This window comes from Morone saxatilis, unplaced genomic scaffold, assembly GCF_004916995.1.
Source record: "Morone saxatilis isolate NCDOM2014 unplaced genomic scaffold, NCSU_SB_2.0 Contig11, whole genome shotgun sequence".
Taxonomy (NCBI): Eukaryota; Metazoa; Chordata; class Actinopteri; family Moronidae; genus Morone; species Morone saxatilis.
In genome coordinates this window covers 3,715,807-3,738,966 of record NW_023339663.1, presented here as the reverse complement: position 1 = coordinate 3,738,966, position 23,160 = coordinate 3,715,807, and the positions used below count along the sequence as shown (strand labels likewise).

General features: G+C 42.5%; 1 protein-coding gene across 1 annotated transcript in view; it reads right to left on the bottom strand.

The window, feature by feature from the left end:
• The window catches only part of nav2a (neuron navigator 2a), a gene marked incomplete in the record, with an annotated part of 88,790 nt that overhangs the window by 48,795 nt on the left and 16,835 nt on the right, over positions 1-23,160 (bottom strand). The window contains 8 exon segments of the mRNA XM_035682096.1: positions 2,648-3,070; positions 4,319-4,427; positions 4,534-4,643; positions 6,124-7,366; positions 14,541-14,674; positions 17,661-17,717; positions 17,963-18,206; positions 19,363-19,435. Coding sequence (XP_035537989.1) covers positions 2,648-3,070; positions 4,319-4,427; positions 4,534-4,643; positions 6,124-7,366; positions 14,541-14,674; positions 17,661-17,717; positions 17,963-18,206; positions 19,363-19,435 — 2,393 coding nt within the window.

The following is a 23,160-nucleotide window of genomic DNA, read 5'->3' as shown; positions in this document are numbered from 1 at the left end:
TCCCTCCTGGCTGGAGGTTGGGTCTGTCTGTGAAAGGTGGAGGAGGGATGGGAGGGAAGGGGAGGAAGGGGGGAGGGCAGAAGGGTAGATCGGGCAACATACCCCCGAGCTGAGGAGGTGGAGGGTGGGGTGGGGAGGGGTCCCTTGTCTCCAAGGGCCAGAGAAGCCGAAAAGGAAAAATAAAGGAGGGGGTTGGAGATTGGATGTAGATACTAAATGTGGTGTCATCAGTCATGTTGTCTGTGTTGTAGCACTAAATAAATTAACTATCAAGACAGATAAATGCTGATCCAGTAATCTCATTTTACAGTTGGGCTACTTCTAAATGTCTAGAGCTGAACAATTGTTTTTATTATTGATATTTGATTAATCGGAGATGACATTAATCTCTGGCTGTATGTTGTTCTGAAAGATTGATGTGGACTATTTCTTTCTATTTCTTGTCACAGGGACATTCTGGAAAGAGATGCCTTAGAATTTTCTCAGTGTCATTTTTTATTGCTTTGAGCACCACAAAATAAATTCCACTCACCTCCATTGTACTGAGATGGAAGCATACATTTCAGATAAAATCTGAACAAATAAAACCAGAACAATCTGTATGACCAGATACCAGTAGAGGAGAAAACACATCTTTATTTTGTGATTTGTGTGAACTGATCTTTTAATTGACATTTAAGTGGTAATAAGAGTAGAACTGTGACAGTCTATAGTGCTGTAATCTAAATACTAGCCCCTCCTCTCTGGGTAAACATCCCACCCATGTGTGGAAGAACCAGTAAGTGGATGCTAACAGGCCTGTGATGAAGCTAACCTCTAAATGGCCTGAGGATGCGGAGAGGGGTTGGGGGAGGTCATCAGTCTGTGTCTGTTTTAAATGGTTCACCCATTGTTGATAGGCATTTCCCAAAATGTCTTGCATTTTAAAGACTATTGTATCAATTCATTCAAGAATGAAAAGTGCATAATGAAAATAAACGGTAACTGCAGCCCAGACGATATCAGATCACAAAATTCTTTGAGGAACATTATTTATATTTTGCCTTGCCTTCCTAATAGGTCAGACCCAGCCTGGATATCAAGTTTTCAGAGTGAGCAAATAGCTCTGCTCACCAGATCACATCACTCACCTGTCCAGGTGTGGCTGTGGCTTGTCCTTTGTCTGCTCAGCCACAGATTCAGACGTATCAAGTACTTCAAGAACACTTAGCTCCCTCAACTTCTACAGCTGCCTCGGGGCTGGTGAAGTGCAAATCCATGGGGGCCAGAGGAAGTAATTCCCTCTGTGTTTTTTTTTATCACCTTACTTTGCTGAGCTCAAGGACTTCTTTCTACATTTGCATTTATTTTAATTCAAACTAATCCCCGAAGCAGCTTTTACCAGACCCTGGTCTCTCTGTCTCTGGCTTTTCGATACCATATGGAGGCGAGTAGGCGCCTTTTACAACTTCATCTGATAATAATGATGACGGCAGAGGTTTAAATTGCACAGTGTGTCAGCCAAGGTATGCAAGGGGCCTGTTACAACACGGACAGTGGGTTTGAGAGAGCAAATACAGGTTATCAGCATATCAGCATTACTGCGTCTGCAGACAGAGAGATGGGATACTGGTGGAATCCGAGCGATACAGAATAAATGTTGCTTATGCCACTGAGGCTAAACTGCGGGATATCATCTGGCACTTGGATCACTAGTGAGCAAGGAACACTACTGCCCTCTTCTGGCAAAACTCACAGCCTATAAGGTTACATTAATCACATGTGAAAGCTATACAGTTATACAGCTATTTCTCTTTTTCATCCTTGTTTGATAAGAAATCTTTTACTGTCAGTTTGTTTTGAATGATAACTTCCCATATTATAATGAACCATAACAACGTGTTTAAGGTTTTCTTGTGTAAGTACACACTGCTATGGTAGCAGAATGTAGAAAAATTTAAAGAAAATGGATAGGCAAGTGTCTGAAATACAGTTTTTGGTTTGCCTACGAAGAGATGTCAAAATAAATAGATTCTACTAGTAATCTTTTTTCCTGGCCAAACTTACAAATTATACATTTATCATAAAAATAGTGTCTGTCACCTTGTAGATGGCTTTTGATGACTGAATACAGAATCAGGTACTGTGTTAACTGACTTACTTAAACACATCACAAGGTAAAATGGAGCTCAAGAAGAGCCTTTTAAAGCTGTTATGATCATTAAAAATAATCAGATAATGTGCTGAATGTCTCGCTCACTCGTACCACAAAAGGGCGTAATTTCTAGGGTTGCAGCTACTGATTATTTTCATTAGATTTGTCCATTTATATGTTTGTATTAATTTAGTCTATAAAATCAGCACACAGTGGAAAATGCTTGTCACAAATTCCCAGAGCCCAAGGTAACATCTTCAAATTGCTTGTTTTGTCCAACCAACAAACAAAACCTGAAAGGCATTCTGCTTACAATGATAAAACACAGAGAGAAGAAGCAAATAAGTTGGAACCAGAAAATGTTTGGAATTTTTACTTAATAAATGAACAAAACTGCTGTTGAGAAACTCTTTGTCAATCAATGTGGCAATTCATCCACTATTGTTCCAGCTTTATCCATTTCAACACCTGCTTCTTGGATTAAAAAAAAAAAAAAAATTGTAATCCACTTACCCGCTGGTGACATCATCAGTGCGCGTAGCGTTCTTGCTCAGCACGTCTCCGTCGCTCATGTATCCAGTGACCTCCACAGACATGCTGTCCAGGTCAATGTCCTCCCCAGCTCTGTCTCCGAGGTCCACGCTGCAGAGGGCTCCTCCCCTGCCAGCCAGCTGCCGTCGGAGGTGCCCAGGGTACAGGTAGCGTCCTCCCTGGCTGCCAACCGCCCGGCCGCCATAACTGTTCCCCATAGAGGGGGCATCGCCTGCCTGCAGGCGAGGGCTGGACTGGCCCAGTCGCCATGATGCCAGGGAAGGTCGGGTAGAAGTGAGGCTGAGGATGCTCCGACTCCCTCCGCTGTTGTTGCTGGCGCTGCTGCCACCTCCGCCACTGCTGATGTCAGTGGTGACGCTGCCATCGAAGGTGGTTTCCAAGGTGCTGAGCAGATAGAGAAGGAGATGTAGAGGAGAGAATAAAGACACAATCTGTGATCCACATGTAAACAAAAGGAAAACCCAATTACCAAAAGGCATAAAAACAAGACCAGAACCATCATTCAAAACTGATTTACAGGTATTTTAACACACAGGGTGACACACAAAAATGACATCTACATTTTTAATGTTTATTGATTATTTTACCTAATTCGCAGTAGTAGAAAAAGCCATGACACAGCTCAGAGAATAGACTGAGCTAAGGGACTTTCATAGTTACAGTATAGATAAAATCTCCAATGATTCTCTATAATTGTCTTATAGTGAGGAACATGCATCTGGATCACCACCAAAACCAGATCAATCGTTTCTTGTTTCTTGAATTAATTCACCAAATTTCACAGAAATCTGTTCACTTTTGAGATACAGCACAGACTATAGTACAGGCAAACAACTGCCAAACAAGTAGTGGAAAAAGGCATGATCTTGTTGGTGAACAGACAGGGAAAAAGTAAAGATAAGAGATCCTTTGTTATGGTCTAAAGCATAAAAACAGATGATATGAACCTTACAACAGACCTAGACAGCTTGGTCAGCACTGAGACGTGAGACCAGAGCAGAGGTCAAAAATCTGTGGGAGGGAACGTGATTAGAGCTAAACCTGAATCAAAGACGACATGAAAGACATGCCCTGCGATCAAAGTAAAAGATCCCTCAAAAGAAGGATGAGACAGCAACGAGAGGTAATACCTGTAAGCCTAGACAGACACAGTCTGCTGACCATGAGGCAGTTCAGTCACTGACTCAAATCCCCAACATTTATCCTGATTTGGCCTGTTTACCACTCAGCCGCAGCAGCCATTGTAAGGCGCTACACTTTGATGATCCCCAAACAGTAGAGTTTTGTTTTCCACTGCAACACAGTTTCTAAACTTCAGGAGCAGTGCTGAAGTGACGAGTTGAATGGAAAATGATTTAAAAAAATATTGTGTTACTTTCCTTTTTAACTTTTCCCATATTCTCTTTGAGAGTCTTTTTACAATAAGGTTTGCGGTAAACAATTTGGGATAAAAATAAATGGAATCACAATAAATTAATAAAAAAATAAAGAAGTAAAAGAGGCTTGTTAAATTACTATTTACTTCAAACAATTCCTCAAAAGCAGAGTAAGTGGTGTCAGTTGGGGTGCAGCATTAAATCAACAAGATTCAAGTTCAAACTAGCTGGGAGAATACATTTATTTGATTTTTACCTGTGTGTGACCTGAGTTCCTCGCAAGCTGGACATGGTCTCCTCCAGGTTTTGCCGCAGGTCTGCTATGTTTTTGACAGTACGCAACCGCCTCGTCTCTGGGTCTTCAGCTGAGCAAGGCAAGAAAAAAAAACAAGCTCAGAAATATTTACCAGCACAATAAAACATAATTCATCTATTCTGAACAGAGACCCTGTATTGTGAGTGATCACCCACCTGAAAGGTCCTCGATGGAGAGCTGACTGGTCTTGGTGAAGGAAATGTCTCCACCTATTCCTCCTGAGCCGGTCTCAGGGTTGCCTATTCCGTCGCAGTCTGTTTGGGATCTGGTAATACAAATTGTGCAAGGGATCAAAGGGAGGATATCATCGATTCTGAATTATTGTGCATTTAGTGCAAACCTAATATTCAGCAAATTGTCACGAAAGAGGGATAAACCTGATTAAGAATTAAATCTGCTGTGTTTCAAGTCTTGTGACTTGGGTCCAAAATGAACGCCTGCTAAGCCCCAAATGCTTATAAAGGTTGTCTTTGAAGGATAAATCAATACAGTTCCCCAGTTCCTGCACTGGCTGGTGCTTTTTGAGACGATGACGTTCAAATGCCTCGGTTATATGCAGCCTTTGGTCTTTGTCTGATCCTAGACTTTGTCCTTGTTGACTACTGTACACTCTCTCTGAGTGTGAGTCAGTCAAAACCACTGACTGCCGCTTACAGTTCCAGAAAAAATGACAGCATCTAAACTTTTTTAAACTTCCGGTTAACTGATCTCTATTTCTGGCAGAGTGCAGTCCTAGGTGGGTAGGTGAGGGAAAAAGTCAGTTTAGACATCTCATCAGAGTCTTATTTCTTGAATTTTCTGTCAAAACATACTCTTTCTGACAGGTGGAGGTGGTATAATCCTGCTGGTAATGGTACCTGACAGGTATACAGCAAAAATGGAAGTTTCTGAGTACTGAGAATGGGGGTGTTTTGGAAATGTGGGTTGGTTAGCTACAGGTCAGGATGTACAGAGGGAGAAAGGGCAGCAGTGCAGGAAGTGTCAGGAGGCTAATGAGTGGCTGTTAGAAAGAACTCATTGAGAACGAGAGGGACCTCCTTCCTTATCACACTGGGACCAGTACAGAGGTCAGAGGCACACAACATCCACACATATTTGCCCAGAAAAGTGTGCACACACATGCAGACAATACCCTGTGCATACACACACATGAACATACACAGATGTCACATTCCTGGTTAACAGCCCACAGATGGCTATTTTTTTGATTTTTTACTTGCCGTCAGAGAATCAGATATGTGAAGACTTTGACATGTACAATTCTATCACAGTTATATTAGAGGGTTATACACCAATTTGTAGTTATTTAAAAGCTTAGATAGACCAGAACAGCATACCCAGAACTGTTATCAGGTCTACAACTGAACAAATACACTCCAGTAAATATTTGTCCACTTTAAACAGTAGTCACTGAAGAATTCAACCATACCAATTCTGGAAAATATTTCAGTGTGTATGACTTTTAGTCATAGCCAGATGTGCAGTGTGCAATGGTTTAATGACGTGTTATCAGTGTTTTATGAAGCCTGATCTTACTGGCTGTGTTGTGGCCAGCAAGCTCAGCTTCTATAGTGATAAGACAATAATAAAGCTAAACTAATTCTTAAAGGAGATCTTTCAACTAAATCGTTGAAAACTTTAATGATTTAGATTTAACTTATTTAGTCACAAATATTTAGTGATATGTGGTAGCAAACTACTAAATATAGACATATACTCTCCAGACCAAGTCTGTGTGATCTCACCTGTACATGAACGGTGCAACAGTGGCCGTGTTGGGGTGGCTGTGGTGCTGTTGAGTCTGAGGTAGCTGCACGCTGACCGTGTTGCTGGCTGTGCTCTGTGTAGTGCCTCCTCCTGCCCCAGGGGCGGCGCTACTCTTTCCCTCTGTGGAGGCCAGACTGGAAGTAGAGCTGGAGTGTCTGCTGTCCCTGTCTCTATCTCTGTCCAGGGGGCCGCGGTGCATGGCGAGACCCCCTCCTAACCGCATGCTCCGAGGCCTCTCACCAGCCTCCTTCACTGAGGAGGCTTTCCCCCCGACTCCCGGGGCTTTGCTTCCTGGCTTTGGTATTCCGCTGTGTGCAGGGGTGGAACTCTCCTTTTTGGCCACTTTACCTCCCTTGGGAATGAAGCTGGTGATTTTAGAGGTCCTTTTGTTTGAACTGTCTGTGTCTACAGCAACGGGTGCTACTTCCTCCTTAGGCTCCTCCCCCCTGAGCTCTGTCCTGTCGGGGACAGAGGTGCGTTTCCCTACCTCCTTCGCTTTCTCCTTCTCCTTTGCCCTCTCCTTGTCCTTTTCTTTTTCGCTTCCTTTGACCGAGCTCTTCTTGGCAGTCAAAGCTCTGCTGAAAGTGCGCTGGGCAATGCCCCTCAGGGCGATTTTGGGGCTGCTGGCGGTTGTGGCGACAGTAGTACCTGCTGAGGGAGCTGCTCCGTAGGCCGTCCCATTGCTCGTCCCGTTCATTCCCGGCCGGACGTTGCCATCATCTTCCTCCAGGGGGTCAGTGTTAGAACCAGTCTCCGCTCTCTCTACCTGCCCTGCTCCGAGTTGCCTGGCTTGGGCAGCGTTATCAGCCTGGGCCCCGGCTCCATTGGACGAGCTGGAAGATTTGGAGCCTCCTTTACTGTTGAAGAGCTTAAGCTTCTCCAGCATTGACTTCTGAGCGACAACCTTAGGAGGAGCTTCACTTGCCAGGGCCTTACAGGAGGTGTCCTTCTCCTTGACAGACTGCATGGCAGATGAGGGGGTGCTGGTGGAGGATAGAGGAGAGGAGGTGTGCTTGGAGCTCATAGACTTGCTTCTCCAAGGTTTGCTGTTGCTGTTGGGCTGGGGAATGGCCGTGGAAGAGGATGAGGACGACGAGGATGGAGGAGGAATCTGGGCGGAGGTAGCAGCGGGGATGCTGGTGGAGGAGCTGACAGTCACTGCAGATGAAAGAGCATGCTCAGTCATCACCGAAGGCTGTGAGGTCATGCCCTCTGAGGAATCTGCACCAGAAAAGAGACATTTTATTAAACAATGAGATAGGAGGGGAAAAGTTAAGCAGAGGGAGCATCTGGGAGAGAGAAGAGAAACCAGATGCTGTGGGTGAGGCTTCTTTGACCCCACACAGAGAGGCCTTATAAGGGCCTGGAGGTGGCTTGTTCATACAGCCAAATGTGCCATTACTTTTCTTTGGGCTAGCCACCAAAACTGTTAAAAACCCTTTAGCACTAACAATGAGGAGTCCATCACAAACTGTTTATAAAAACAATGAGGAGCAGGCTCAAGTGCTTTAAAGCCTTGCCAAGCAGGCCGAGTCAAGAAGCAGTTCTGCTGCACTTATAAGGCTTGGACTTATATGGACTGCTTTTGGTCAGCATCCCTCTGCTTTACAAAGAAGCCCTGTCTAGTTACATCTGGTAACATGTACTCAGTCTCTCATAGATAAGATTCATAAACAGAGTAATAATACAGTTTAACTTGGAGATGAACTGAAAAGAAAGTATTTTCTGCAGTGTAAACATGCTCCAGTAAAACCATTGTTACAGATTTATCACCCAAATAAAAATTGTCTGGGTAAACGCGGAAAAAAAAAATGACTCTCATCTCAGCGAGCAAACTTACCAAAGAACTGAAGGAGCAAGAGGAGAGCTGAAATCCCTGGTGTAAGTCACTGTGCTGACTGAGAACTAGAGTATCCTGAGGGTTGCTGATGTTGATATCAGTGTGGTGCTACCAGCAGCACAGAGTTCAGACCAGTAATATTTGAATATTCAAATACCAACGGCCAGTGAGAGAGAGGGCCTGTGCAGGGAGCACTGGTTGGAATTAATCATAACAGTTCTGTTGCAACATATCCCCCCACACACGAACACTCATTCACACATATACACAAACACAGACTTATTCCAAGTCACTGCTGCTGCTGTGCTGTGCCTCATACAACTGTAGTCAGCCTAGACCCATGGTTTCTTACAGGGTCTTAATACAACCCTTAATTTTTGTTTTCTTAAGGCAACTGACAAAACACATTTCAAACTTTTTCCAGTAAGTTATTTCCTGCACTGTTTTACATAAGTAAATACAAGTGATCAGCAGTGTGGAGGATGTCACAACCTTTTTCCAGTACAAATCAAACAGTTTAAGAATTTGAGGAAGTGACATTATCTTGAAAGAACACAGAATTAGTTCATGTATCAGAAAGAGAAAGAAAATAAGACTTTTGGTGCTCAAACATATATGAAAATAACTAAAGACGGTGCATGTTAAATCCCTCTCTGTCTTCTCACTGGTTCACACAGGAAAATGATCATATAACTCTCACAGTGCTCATTTGGTTATGAGTGAAGTTTTCTTTAATTCACGCTGGCTACATTAATCCCATATTCATATGCTATTCATATGGTCTCATTAAGTCAGAATTTACGCGGAATATTAAACACTAAACCCACTTGTTTACCCCTTTCTCATCTGGCTCTCCACTTTATTTCATTTTTACAGCGCCTTTCATGCCCTAATTGGAAATAGGCACTCGCTCGCCGCCTTTCCTTTCTCCCCCTGTTTAGCATTTAGTGAGAGCAGCCTGAAACAATGCAGCCATTAGGAAGTAATTAGAGCCCAATTAGCCGTGCTAGCAGTTAGCAATCGGAAAAGTGGGTCAGGTTGGTAATAGCTGGCTTCCTATTGGAGGTGGCTGAATGAGAGGGGGACCTGCTGTGATTATGGAGCAGGCAGTGAGAATAAGGGGACTGGTACTGCAAGTTTGGGATGAGTGAAGCTTTGATGCGGGCCAGCAGGACAGTCTGTGCTGTCCATGAATGGGGTCAGTTTGGATTTCGGGTCAGAAAGGAACACAAGAAGAAAGGCATGACATGGAGAGGCCCTGGACACTGGGACAGCTGGTCATTGTCGTGACTGGACCCAGTGACCGGGACTGACACGCTCCAGTTGGGTTGCCAAGGGTGAAGGAAAGTGGTCAATCTTCAACGTGTTGGGTCAGAAGTGACACTAGAGAGATGGACTTGGACACTGTTGCATCATAAACCCAACCAAGGTTTCCAGACAAGGTTCAACACTTCTAAAACACGTCACAAATGAAAAAAGTACCAAAGTTAGATTAAAGTGTCTTTTTTGCTGTTTCAGAATTTAACCAGATTTTTTACATTTACTGATGGCCACAAGGTGGGGTAAGGATTCAATTTTAAAAAAGTGCTTCAGATGTCTTGTTTTAGGCACAGCCATATGCTTCCTCAAGATGGGAAAAGTTCACATTTTAAGATTTAAAAGACACCCTCATAATAAATGACAATAACCACAACCAAATGGATAAAGACCTAGTAGAAAAAGTGCTAGTAAATACTCTGATCATAAACTGTCACTATGGATCAATCTGGCTCTTTCCTGGCTGCATTTTGAGACACCGGCTTTTCATTATCAGCACAAAATGGACTTGAGGAAGCACTTTTCCTTCAAAAATAAACACAGAATTGTTTGAACATGCCCTAAGAATGGGTCACTGACCTAATGACCCTGTGCAGCCTTGGGCCAAATCCTGGAATTAAACTGCACCACTGCCCCCCTTTCACTGTGCTGGTCGAGCTGTCTCCTTCAGGAAACATGTTGAAAGAATTTCACTGTTTACAACCAAACTGCTTAATTATAGCAGTCATTAGAGAATAAAACCAGGAGCAGAAAATGACAGTTGAGGAGTGCCCGAAGGAAAAAGGATTGCAGACCACCACCGCACTTAAAACCTGTCTCACCCTCTCCGACTCTGTCTCAGGGTCATCCCAGCTGCCTACTCCTCTCAGAGCCTCCTGATAACATCAAGGCATTTTAGGAAATCATCCAAAGTGGACCCACAGCTCTTTTCACGGATCGTCACACTCATGCGTCTGTGCGTGTGTTAATGCTTGTCTACAGCTGAGGAAAACCATGTAACTTCACACAAGCGTCAACACTCTTCTCTGAGTGTGTGTACATGTCTGTGCATGCATGTCAAGTTTAGGAGAGAGGGGGATATTTGTTCTGCTCAGCAACTTCAAACACTTTAACCTCTGTGTAACTGCAGGACCGGTGACCAGAGCAAGTACACGATCACTTGCGCGCGCACACACACACACACACACACACACACACACACACACAAAAGCATTTAATGTATTAGAATTAGTGTCGGCTGATACTGTTTAGACATCACAGGCACTCCAACCCCTCTCATGGTCGCACTGGTCACAAGACATTAAGCTAAACCTTCTCAGTCACTCAGCGACCAAATTGCTGACCTGAATATGCCCCTACTTACATACAAGTCACATATAGCAAGATGGAAAACATGTTTTGCTTCAAAACCCAAGGCGCAGACAAGATTTCTCCCATGTGCTGCACAGAGGGAGCATTGTGAGAACAGTTCTCCCTGATCAGCTTTATTTCATTACTGACACCTTCATAGACATGCACAAATGATATCAGACTGGCACAAAGTTTGACCCAGCAGGTGTTTGCTTACTCATCATGTTCTGATTTCAGAAGCCTGTGCTCTCTCGCGCTCTCTCTCTCTCTCCTCAGTCATTGTACTCCAAAAAGTGAGAGGGACAGCCGGCTTTTGTGTGGAGACTGAAACTTTTTAAAGTTTCTCCACATGAATACACTCAAATAGTGACGCTACAGCTCATCAGAAGGCTATTCATTCAGCAAGGGCACCAGCCATACAAATACACACACACACAAATACATGGTCAACAGAAGCGTGCACATACACAAACACACAACCACAGGTGCCCCTTGCTCTCTATGTCTCTCTGCTCTGTGTCACTTGGTGGACACCCAGACACTGTCACCCTGCGTTAACGCAGAGCAGAAGAGAAGATTCAGGTCTGTTTCCTCACTGTACAGCCGTGCAGTAACGTGACTCCATTCTGGTGTCAGAGCCATTGACACAGAGCAGATCTGGCCACACAAAAGAAGCTGCAGGTGTCTTTCTGACCATCTGAACCTGCTGCAACACTGTCTCACAACAAGCATGTGTAACTTAATGTGTGGCACATTCAAGTCCCAACATGCTTTTGGAAGGCAAAAACTAAACTGTAATATAAGACAGACGCTGTCAGATTTTTAATGACACCTTAGAAACAAAAGGAAATTCAAAAACAGTGTCAGTTTCAGACCAAATCAGCAAGAAGAAAAAAGTCCCTATAACCCCATTACTTCTTACAAAAAGCAACTGACATGACAGGACTCACAGAAAAAAACCCTGCTTTCTGCAGCATTAAAAATGCCCACGTTTCTAGCTGCAGCAACAACAACAAACCAGTAAAACTGACAAAATCTGCTACCATACTTTCAAAGGTTCAGTGCAAAGCTCAAGCTATACATCTGAAAGTATAACCTGCAGTTCTGGTGATCTACAAGTGCATTTTGACAAACCTCATGGGTGCTGCAGACGTCCAGGAGGAACAGAAAAAGAAATAAAGGAGAGGAGGAGATGGACAGGAGAGGAGGAAAGAGTCCAAAACCGTGGCCAGCCATCCAGGGAGTGTAGGAGGAGGAGGAGGAGGAGGAGGAGGAGGACTGTCGTGCAGGGCTATGGCAGAGGGGAGGGGCTTGGAAGCATGTCAACAACAGGCCAAGAAGGAGGAGCGTCGACAAGTGATTCTCATCCTACCTGCTGCCAATCATATGGCCTTAAAACATAAATAAAACACACACACACACACATACACACACACCTGCATGCCAGGTTGGTAAATAGGTTGGTTAAACTTTGTTAATGTAAACAGCGTTTTAACTAAGTTGATCTGAAGATGATCCTTTCTGTACTTACTACACACCATTACAACTACTACTACTACTATTACTGCTCCTACTACCACCTTTAATATTAAAGGAGTAGTTCAACTTTTTGGGAAATACTTTATTCGATTTGAAGCCCAGAGTTACATCGATATGATTGATACCACTTGTGTGTCTATACCATGAATATGAAGCTACAGCCAGCAGCCAGTTAGCTTAGTTTAGCAGTTGCCTGGCAACCACACAGTCACAAGACTCCAGAAAGTCACTGGTCAGGCCAAGAAAACCACTAATTGTTGTTTTTAAACTTCAGTTTTTGTACGGATAAAACAAACAAGACGTAACTTGTTAATTTGTGAGCTTTAGAGGTCAGAGACAGGCTAGCTGTGTCGCTTTTTTTTCAGTTTTTATGCTGAGCTAAGCTAACTAATGGCTAGCTATAGCTTCATGTTTAGCATACAGACATATGAGTAGTATCAATCTTTTCAATCTAACATCCACAAACACACAACTGTCCACGTCAAAGTCCCCCAATCTCCAGTGGAGCTGCACATCAGAATAAGTGCTGCACAGTGCCGCTCACAGCATTGGTCCCAGTTAATTTGTCACTGTTTAAACACAGACAACACACTTTTTTTTTCTCTCTCTCTCTTTCTCACACACACACAGACACACACACACTCACACACACTCTCTCTTCCTTTCTATGTCTCTGTGGCCCTGTCTCTCTCTCTCTCTGGGCGGTCAGAATTCTCTGTCTAATGCAGGGTAATGAGTTTAGACTGTGAACACTAACAGACTCTATATAAAGCCTTGGCGCACTGAGTTGGGACAGAAGCTATTTCAACACTGGTCTCGTTGAATATACTGCCAAACACTTGGTGTGTATTCTGCAGAACACTAACACTGGGCAGAATGAGTTAAACTGGGTCAGGGAGGTTTGGAATAAACGTGTGAGAGTAGCTACAGTCCCGACTCGAATGCAAACATACGACAGAAGACAGGTCTATTCTTGATTCTCAAACAGTAGACGGGGAGTAAACTGGAGAATCCTACAATGGTTGTACTTTCCCGCTATGTTTAAATGATGTTATCTTGCGTTGTTGAATGAAACCATGTAACATCAGCAGAAGAGCAAACTGGGCACAAAACTGTAGCAACTACTCTCAAGTAGCCTTTATATTAAGAACCGTCCATTCATCAAAAAAATTTAAATTCTGCTGCCCATACCACTAACAGTGAGCAGAAGGTAAATATCACGTGTTATAGGAATTGAATAAAACACTCAGCAGTTTAAATCTCTTCCCTTCCAGATTCAGGGTCAACTTTTGTGCTGTGATCTAAAGTGAAACATTCTACATTTGGTACAGCTAATTCAAGCCTCAGCAACAGCAGCTTATGAGACAAAGCTGAAATAATTCTGCTGGATTGTTTAACTTTACCATACAGGGAGAGGGCGCTGTTCATCCAGACTAAACAATTTCAAAATTAAAAGTAATAAAAATACTGTTTACCTGAGACTAATCAAGCAGCTACGACAAAGTATCACAATTAATTAATAGAATAAGAAACAGATTTTTGGATGCAACCTTTGAGCAAAGTCTCAAAATAATTCTAAAACCAAAGCATAAATGCCCTAAAAGGTTCGGATGGGAGCTGAAACGGCTCCAGCTCGTCACACACCTGCATTAACCTCTCCACCTGTGGGGACGGACACAGTCTGCGTGCAACAGCCGAATGGAGGTTACCTTAACTCATACTCTAATAAATCACAGCTTGTCACCTTACCTTTTATACAGTGACCATCTGCCAAAAACAGCAACTGGACACAGGTTCAAAGGCAAAACTTGAGAGTTTCCATCAACTGAATGTTTGTCATAAAAAGGGTCAGAAATAAACACTCTCTCCTTATGATGTGAAATATCAACCTTCAGAATTAACCGAATTGACATGGACTGAAACATTAAATGAGGCCATTTATTCACTAAAAACATCTTGATTTTGTGCTCATGTATTCTCTGTTGTTTTCTCTTGAAAGGACACAGCTGTTTCAGTGCAGCGTGCGACGCTGAGGGCTATGCATTGTTTTCCGGCACAGTTTTTAATACTTTCTCTTGGTCTCAAAGCAACAGAGCTAACTTGCATTTTCAAGTATGATAACAAAGAGCAGCCAGAGGATTCACAATTCACCTTAAATTTGTCCTGAATGCTTCAACAATTTAACATTTTTAAGAGCTGCAAGGGTACTGTCTCTGTTCTAACACACACACACACACACACCATCTCAGTGTTATAATGATGGTATTTACAGCCATCCGAGACCAAAACTAAGCATGTCAGTGTGTGTGTGTGTGTGTGTGTGTGTGTGTGGTTGTACATGAGGCCTACCTTTGTTCAGGTGCGAGTTGGCTTTGGTCTTGTCACTGAAGCCCTGACTGCGTCGGTTCCCAGCAGCACTGACCGAGCCTCTTGGAGGGATGTCACTGCCGGCAGTGGACACCCTCGCCGAGGGGCCAGGAAGTCTGATGGGGAGAAAGAGAAAGAAAGAGAGAGAGGGAAGTAAAGAAGACAAAGGAGGAAAGACAGAAAGAGGGAATAAATAGGACAAACACTGAGTTTGTTTATGACTGAAGGCGATACGAGAACTTCTGAATACTCCCTCATCTCACACACTGAGGGAACAAATTCGGCTACTGCAGGTTTAAAATACATTCTGCTGGGACAAGCACAGATCCAGACCATCCAGGGCATTGCTCAATTAGGAATGAGTGTACAGGGACCATGCAGGTACAGGAGAGCTGCAGATTTATTCAGTAAGCGTTTTATGTGAACAGACGGAACACGCTGCAAAGGTTAAATGGCACTTGTAGAGCATCTAATCCTTCTGCATTTGCAAGAAACGTATGCAACGTATGCAACGTAAAGAGAAGCCCAAGCGTGTCGTCCAAAATGTATAACATCTGTTTGAACGTCACACGGTTCAGGCAATGGCAGAAAGTATTCATTTTACATCCTTTTTCTGTTTTTTGTCTAGGCACCATGTCACTATAGTAAGAAAAGTGCTGAAAAAATGATGGGCATTTTTCACAATGTGAATTTTCAGTCTGTGACTTCAGTCGATGCCCAAGGAAATTGATGTACTTTAACATCCAGAGTGTTGCTGAATACATGATATACACTTTTTCTGACCTCTGTTACGTGAAGTCTACCACAAATCGATGACTAAACTAACCACTCACTCGTCATCTTGCTGCCTGGATTTTTGACGACTTTCTTTATGCTTTGTACTATTTTAGACTCAGCGAATGTTCCCACGATACATGTTTACGTCTGGTTCATCTTCAGGCTAAAAGTCAGTGGCTTGGATTAGAAGGTACAGAGTACCTGAACAAATATATACTCAACTATTGTTTGCCTTTCTTGCAGCTCTGCTTGGCCCAACCTCCCTATGTACACCTGCAGTAATCTCATGGAGACAGATGAGCTCACAACTACATGGACATATATGAATAGACAGGCTGACAAAGTGCAGGTCCCAGGGGAGCTGTGAGCTCAGCAGCCTCAGATTACATATCCTGCCCCTTTATTTCCCTGCATGGATTAGACAGGATATACTGGCCGTGGATAAGCCTTGGTGAAATTTATGACACATTAATTCCACATTGTAAGTTGGTCTGTTGCCTTTGGTGAGGCCCGTGAGCCAAGCTGCAATCAAACCAGGCCGTGGCAGAGAGACTGCTAATGAAATGCTAATTCACCAGCGAACATCATCATCATCATCCTGGGACTGTGAGGTGGATGCTGATAAGCAAATTACAGCTCTCAGTCTCAGCTCTCGTTTACATTATGGAACTCTCATTTCCGGCATGCCATTCACTTTGACTGGCAATTATTTATCTGGCCATTGTGAGGTAATAAGTTTTACTGCATTATTTTGTCAAGAGTAGCCTGAGACCATTTGGTTTTCCATTATGGCACGACCAGTCAATCTATTCTCTTCCCCCTTTGGAGTAGCAGTGTATAGAAGAAGTATTTGACATGATGGTTATAAAAAAAACTTTATATATTTCAAAATTTGAATATGGGCTTAGGGAATGTGTCAAAACGAATGTGTCTGTGGGCGTTGAGCAGGGACAGCACTCTCAGACACATCTCTGCCCTTTGTTTCCTCTCAATTTATTATCAAATACTGTTGTTTTTCTCCATATAATTATCATATTTGCTAAAAAAGAACACAGTTCCAAGGCTTACAGTGCACCAGTACTCAGCTCTGAACCAACTTAAAACTTCTAGGTATTTATTTAAACGTATACTTTAAAGTGATTGTATTACTTCTTCGCTTATTCTTTATAAAGCACATCTGAAATGCATTGCTTGCTCTTTCACTTCCACACAGAACATGTTTAAATAAATACAGATAAGTTTTACCTTGGTCTAAAGTTGTTTTTTATGTGTGCTGCAAGCACTGTCTTCCATTTAGATTCTTTCACAGTGGCTGTGTTTGTCCTGCGAATGACTGAATGGTACTGATGTGGAATAGATCTCTTATCATATTTGTTCAATTCCAGTGCACTTTATCTCAGAAACAGAGATTGATTCATTTATTTAAGGTCCAACCATAGCTCATAAAAAAGAAACAAATAAAACAGGCAATAAGAATTTATATAAGCCTTTTACACTTTTAAAGTCCATTAGAGGTAAAAAAAAAAAAATGTATGCATGCTGTTCAATTTGAGGATGTCTGTATATTTTATGATTGAGGTGTTTGAGAGAACATTTTAGCCATGTTCGACTGAAACACACCAGGAGAAGCTCAACTCTTCATCTTGTAATTACATATGCTGACCAGAAGGTGGGGCCATTGCATTGCTCTGGAGAGGAGCTGGTGTGGGGCAGGTGCAATGCAAACAGAATCTGGGATGGGCAGCATGCAAAACCACATCCTAAATCCAATTTCAAGGTGCATCATCACATAATGAGACACTGCATGCTAAAAAGGAGGCAAATGCGAAAGAAGACATCAGATAAATTTGAACGACACAGTATTATTATTACTTCCCTACCACAGATTCTCTCTGCGTTAATTATTAATGTCACATTATATGGGGGATGTGCTTGTCAAACAAACCCACACACACACACACACACACACACAAGCACATACACACTTACTTAAGGGTTATCTAAAGGTCTTTCACAGCCCATTTAGCAGGCTTGCCAAATGAGGCGCGCTGCCAGACAGACAGGGACGTCCGAAAATGGAGCCTGGAGCTTTAGTTCCTATCTGCTCAACACTACCACTCATGCATATTAGATAGTGCTTGTAGTAGAGATTGCCCTTAATCACGGACAAAGAAACAACATGAAACTCATTACACGACCAGGAAATCTTATCCTTGATTAGGGGCAATTTCTACCTTCCTATTTCCAGGAATGGGAAGGGACAGGAGGTGTGGTGGAGGAAAGAGAGGGGAGGAGCAAGAAAACAGAAAGGCAGGTGAAGCTGACCTAGAGGTCTTTTTCTGACCAAGGGAAAACTTGAGTAGTTTACTCTGAGACCCATCCCTAGAGGAGAAGGAAAGAGAAGGGATATATGGAAGAGGACAGAGACGGAGAGGTCAGGTTTACAGTTATAAATGACAGGAAGTGTGAACACGGAGATTGAAATGACAAAATGATGGATTAGAATAGCAGCAACAGCAAGAAAGTGAAGAATACAGAGGAAACAAAACCCATTCACCCAGTTTCAAGGTTACATTTCTATTACTTCCGGTTTCCTGATTTTGCATGAACGGGCCAGTGAGCCTCACCTGGACTGCATCTCGGCCTGTGCTGCTTTCTGGGCTGTAATGGCAGGAGTCCCATACGGAGAGTGGCTGAGCTGGGCCGGGGCGCTGCTCTGCTGGCTCAGGGGAGGGTGTGTGCTCTGGGACTGGGCGGCGGGAGGGAGAGAGGGCTGGGAGTTCTGCCGCTGTGCCTGCTGCTGCTGCTGTTTGTAGCGGGACAAGCTGAAGAAGAGGCCGAGGATGGCTTTCAGATTACCATTCCGAATCTCTGTGGGTCAGGGAAAAGGACAGTGTGGAATATTAAAAAGGAAAAAGCAGATAAGACGAAGAAAGGAGACAAAAGCTGTAGAGAAATTCTGTTACTTCAACCGTGCACGATGACAGCTGCAGGGATGTTCTGTGCTAAGAAACTAAAGCTACTAACATGCTTCAGGACAGCTCTATGACTACAGCTTTTACTGGCTGTTAGTCTATTGAGATACTGTTGCAAAATTGTGATAATGACTCATTCCTTAATTGCCTTTCCTTGCTTACTTATATTTAGTATCACAGGCAGAAAGTCTCATTTATACTATATATTTATACAGAAATTAAGCCGGCAGTGTATTGGAATGAAATGTAATGTGAGCAAAGAAAATTATACATTTGACTTTAATGATCACATAAGAGCTTTCAGCAATCTCATGCCTTTGGTTGCATGTTTTCAGTTGAATTCGACAGATTTATACGAGCTTTAACTGAACTGTTTACTGTTTAGAAGAAGATGCAAGCCATAAGCGGACTCGTTAGATTCTACATCTGGCATTGATACAATTAAGTGAACGTCCTGGCATTTTCTTACAAAGCTGTATTCAGCAGCAGCCTGAAAACACAACAAATACAATCTAATTTGCTGTCTGTTGCTGGCTTTATTTAAACAAAACTCACTTATAATATAACTTTAAATTTAAAATATTATAAACTTATAATATTTGGAGAACATGTACTCTATACAGAATAGAGGGGACATCACTGTCTGACTGATTCACTGTTCAGCCCAAATATAACACTACTAGTATAAGAACCATTACTATTGTTGTTTCTAGGTTCTGTGTGAATGATAGGATGTAAGCATTCAAGCCAGCATCAATCTTTTTTTTGAAGTAGACTACATTTAAACACCGCACTGTTGTGAGCTTTCTGGTACATTGGTTCTATATGTAGTGCAATCGAGCATACATGTTTTAATGTGTACTGTCTGGCATTAATGTAGTGTGTCCTGGCAAAAGAACTTGCCAATACAAATGCCTCAATGTATCAAGTTGCCATTCTTTATCTTTTTTTTCCCGTAGCACAAAGGACATTTGTTTAGCAGCTAGGCCTGACCCGAACCTAGGTTTGGGGTCTACCTCTCTTGTTCCAGTGAAAGCAGAAGTCCAGCTTACCCTCTGAAGACAGACCCTGGATGTTGACTCCTTTGGCTGCCAAGAAACTGAGGCAGGCATCGATGTTCTCAATCTGGACAGAGAGACACAGACACAGCTGTAAGACACTGCACCCTGCACATTTCCATGTGAATTTGCATATTTGTATAATTTGAGGAAGCACGCTGGTCTGTCTTTAGCAGCAGAACTGGGAGTGAACATCTACAAATTTGATCTAGAAAGGAAAGTTGGCAGCACACAATGTACTAACCTGTTACAATTTGCAGCAAAGAGGTGCTGAACATTAACACTGACAAGGATGAAAATGTTGGGATAAAGGATTTTATATCCTTCGATATTCACTGATTTGATACTGAAAAATAAGCTGCTAATGGTAAACTAAATCTGTTTATGTTTATTGGATTGTCTTTGGGGGTAAATACTTTTATTTCAGTAAGCATACATTTCAAATTTTAGACACTTCTCATAAAAATGCTTACATCTGGTAAGGCCTCTCAATCAGTTTAAACTGCATCTGCATCCAGATCTGCACATAACAGACAATCATGCTGATTCACTGATAGTCCATGAGGAGAATAACGACTTGATAACTGTAGGTGGAATCCCATCAAACTGCTCCCATAATTGTAGAAAGTAGATGCATCAGATAGGCTACACCTCCAACCAAAAGAAATGGTATGGGATGTTAACATTTGCCACATGGTGACATAGTCAAAACAGGATTCAAACCAAGCAGACTTTTGTCAGCAGGGCAACAGAGAATCAAACCATCTATTCCAACTAAGTTGCTATGACAGCAGCCTTGGCAACCTGAACAGACTGCTGAGCTGTCACTGGACTGCGAGAGGATTTGATAGGCAGACGGGCTTTGTTTAGAGCCCACGTGACCCATTATACACCGAGCGTGCTGGCTGGCCCACGTAATCACAAAGTAAACCACATAAAACAAGTCATCAAGCAGAGTCACTGCAGATGAATGAGTGATCAAAGTTTACCAACTGTTGTTTTCGATGAGCAAACACACCAGGTACGCACGCACACACACACAAAAGATATCAATATAGCACAGCCGTTGCTCTCTCATATTACATACAGTGGCAGACTGTAAGGTGGCACTCTAGGCAAGGCAATTAACTAAAGAATTGACTGTGAAATGGACATTAAAGCATTTTACAGTATGCACAAAGGTTAAAGAGGTGGTAAATCTTTTTTAGCATGGCATTTATTACAAGTGAGAGTAGATTTATAACTGTATGGGTTTGTACAACTAGCCGATTGTGAAAAAACAACAGCTCAAATATAATCCTCACAGCCAAGGGAGTACAGATATAGAGCAGTGATACTCCAAGCGGTTTCTAAACTAAAATACATATGAACTGTGTCCTTTATAAACGAGGCCGGGTGTGGGCTGCAAACGGGAGGGTCCCGCTCACTAAAGATTAATGACATGATTACACTTAATATGCACCGACTAAATATAGCTTGACCTACAGCTCCCTCTGTGGTTCTCCTGTTAGGAAGTATCCGGCTGTGAGGTGAGAAGCTGGAGTAAAAGCTAATTTACATCCGCCTCTGTGAAAATACGTTAAAGCTACTGACTGCTGTTGGTACTGTGTTACTACGAAATCTATGAATCCACATCAATAAGCCAAAAGAACATCTTCTATTAAATACACTCTCACTGCTTCTTTAGTGCTACTCACACCTATAACCTTACTTCTATTAGTTAACACCACTATTACTTTTATATGACTTCCATCCACTAGCCTGTCACATTTAGTTTCATCCATTACTATTTCACTATTAGTCACACATTACATCCACTGCTGTATTAATATTAATTACATCCAGTTCCACAGTAAATCACATCATATTTTTATCAATTAACTGTACATGCACTAGACACACCCACCATACTGCTAATAGTTACACTTACTACCACAATATTATTGACTACATCCTCTACCACCTTACTATTAGATACATTTACTACTCAACTTCCATCAACTACGGCAAAAGCAATAGTTATGTCCTATTACCATATCAATACTAGTGACATCTGCTACCAACAATATATGCTATGAACGCAAAAACTACTAACCTGATTATCATCCACCATATGATCACTAATAACTGTTTACTACACATTCATGTATACCCAAAACCAGATTTTAACCAAGTCTATCCACTACTGGACTATTAGTAAACACACAACGATTGATTACTACTTGCTGTATCATTTATGGGATTACAAATGACTACCTTCACTATTTTACCACACTTGATTAGTACTACTTATTGTACTCCTAATTTCAGCCGCTAATGTCTATCTGAGCCATGCTAGTGCGTGAAGAGGCTGGCGGACTTCCGGTCACTGGTCTCGCTGAAACAGCAGTGCTGCCCCTGCTGTCATTTCCGTAACCTCTGACCCCAGAAACAGCTGTTAGAGGGGCTGACATATGTTATCCTTTGAGGTGATACAGCAGAAAACTTAGGAACAGCAGGAATGCGGACTATGGCCCTCTCCGAATACCACAGGCTCCCTAAAAATAAACCTCTCTGAAATATCCCTTTAACCTCACTGACATACCCAGAGAGACATTCTTTAATACCTCCAGACTAAAGTGTCTGCACTACTCCCCGACTGCCCCAAATTCCCTGGTAGAAGTTGAAGTTTAAATAGCAGCAGCCTGCAGAAAAATATGGTTGATTAAGATACCCCATCATAAATGCCAGGCCCGTCCTGCTGAGATGCTCCCAAGTCCCGCCTCACAGGGGGTATAAATACTGAAACCTCTTGCTATTTAAAACCTGCAGGGACCAGAGCTCAGAAAAGCCATTGGAACACTATTCAGATCAACAATCTGCCATCAGCGACAGAGCCTGAGATCTTCCCTATAGGTCTATGTTTTACATAACCAATCAGTTTATCTATGAGTGTTCCTCTAAATAGTCCTCCTCTGTGTATTCTTTTACTGCAGCATCCACATTTTGAATCCAGCTGGGGACCTTTGTTGTATGTCATCCCTCAACTGTTTCCTATCTTTTGACATTTCCTTGTCACTTCTCTGCTCACGAAAGGCCTTACCTTTTGCCAGTGTTTGGTTTGTAATATCATATTACTTTTCTGCCAATAGATCCTCCTAAATGTTAGACATTGGACTTTTGAATCTTAACCAGTTAATAAAAGAACAATTATTAATGAATTTAGAAATGAATCAACCATTAAAACTATTGTTGTTTAACCAGTTATCAACAGGAATAAGAAAACTGTACCATCAAACAACTAAATGAAACCAGAAATATGATGTGTATCACTAAGGTGTTTTCTGTAATGTCCACTTTTTAGGCTCATTATTCTTCTGTTCCCCACAAAGTAAAAGTAAAATGACAGAAATGCGCTCAAAAAGAAACACACCGTCAAGAGAGAGTAAGTCCACCAAATCAAGAAAACACTAAGAAGAATACTCTTGTTCATTCCCTGCTAAATCTCTACTGATAATAAAATACCTGTAAACAAGCCCAGAGAGAAATCCACAACAAATCCTTTAAAAAAACGAACGACGCCACTGGTTTAACTCCTACCTGCCTGGATGTGTGATCTGTTCCTGCAGTGAGACTGCTCTGACTGACCTCACACCTCCATCCAGGCCACCGTCACCTCCTGCTCTGCTCCGGCCCCCGGCAGCAGCGTGGGGCTGGCCAGCCAACAGCCCTCTGAGTAAACACTTCTTTCCATCACACGGATGCTATTGTTGTGTGTGTGTGTGTGAGACAGAGAGAGAGAGAAAGAGGGAG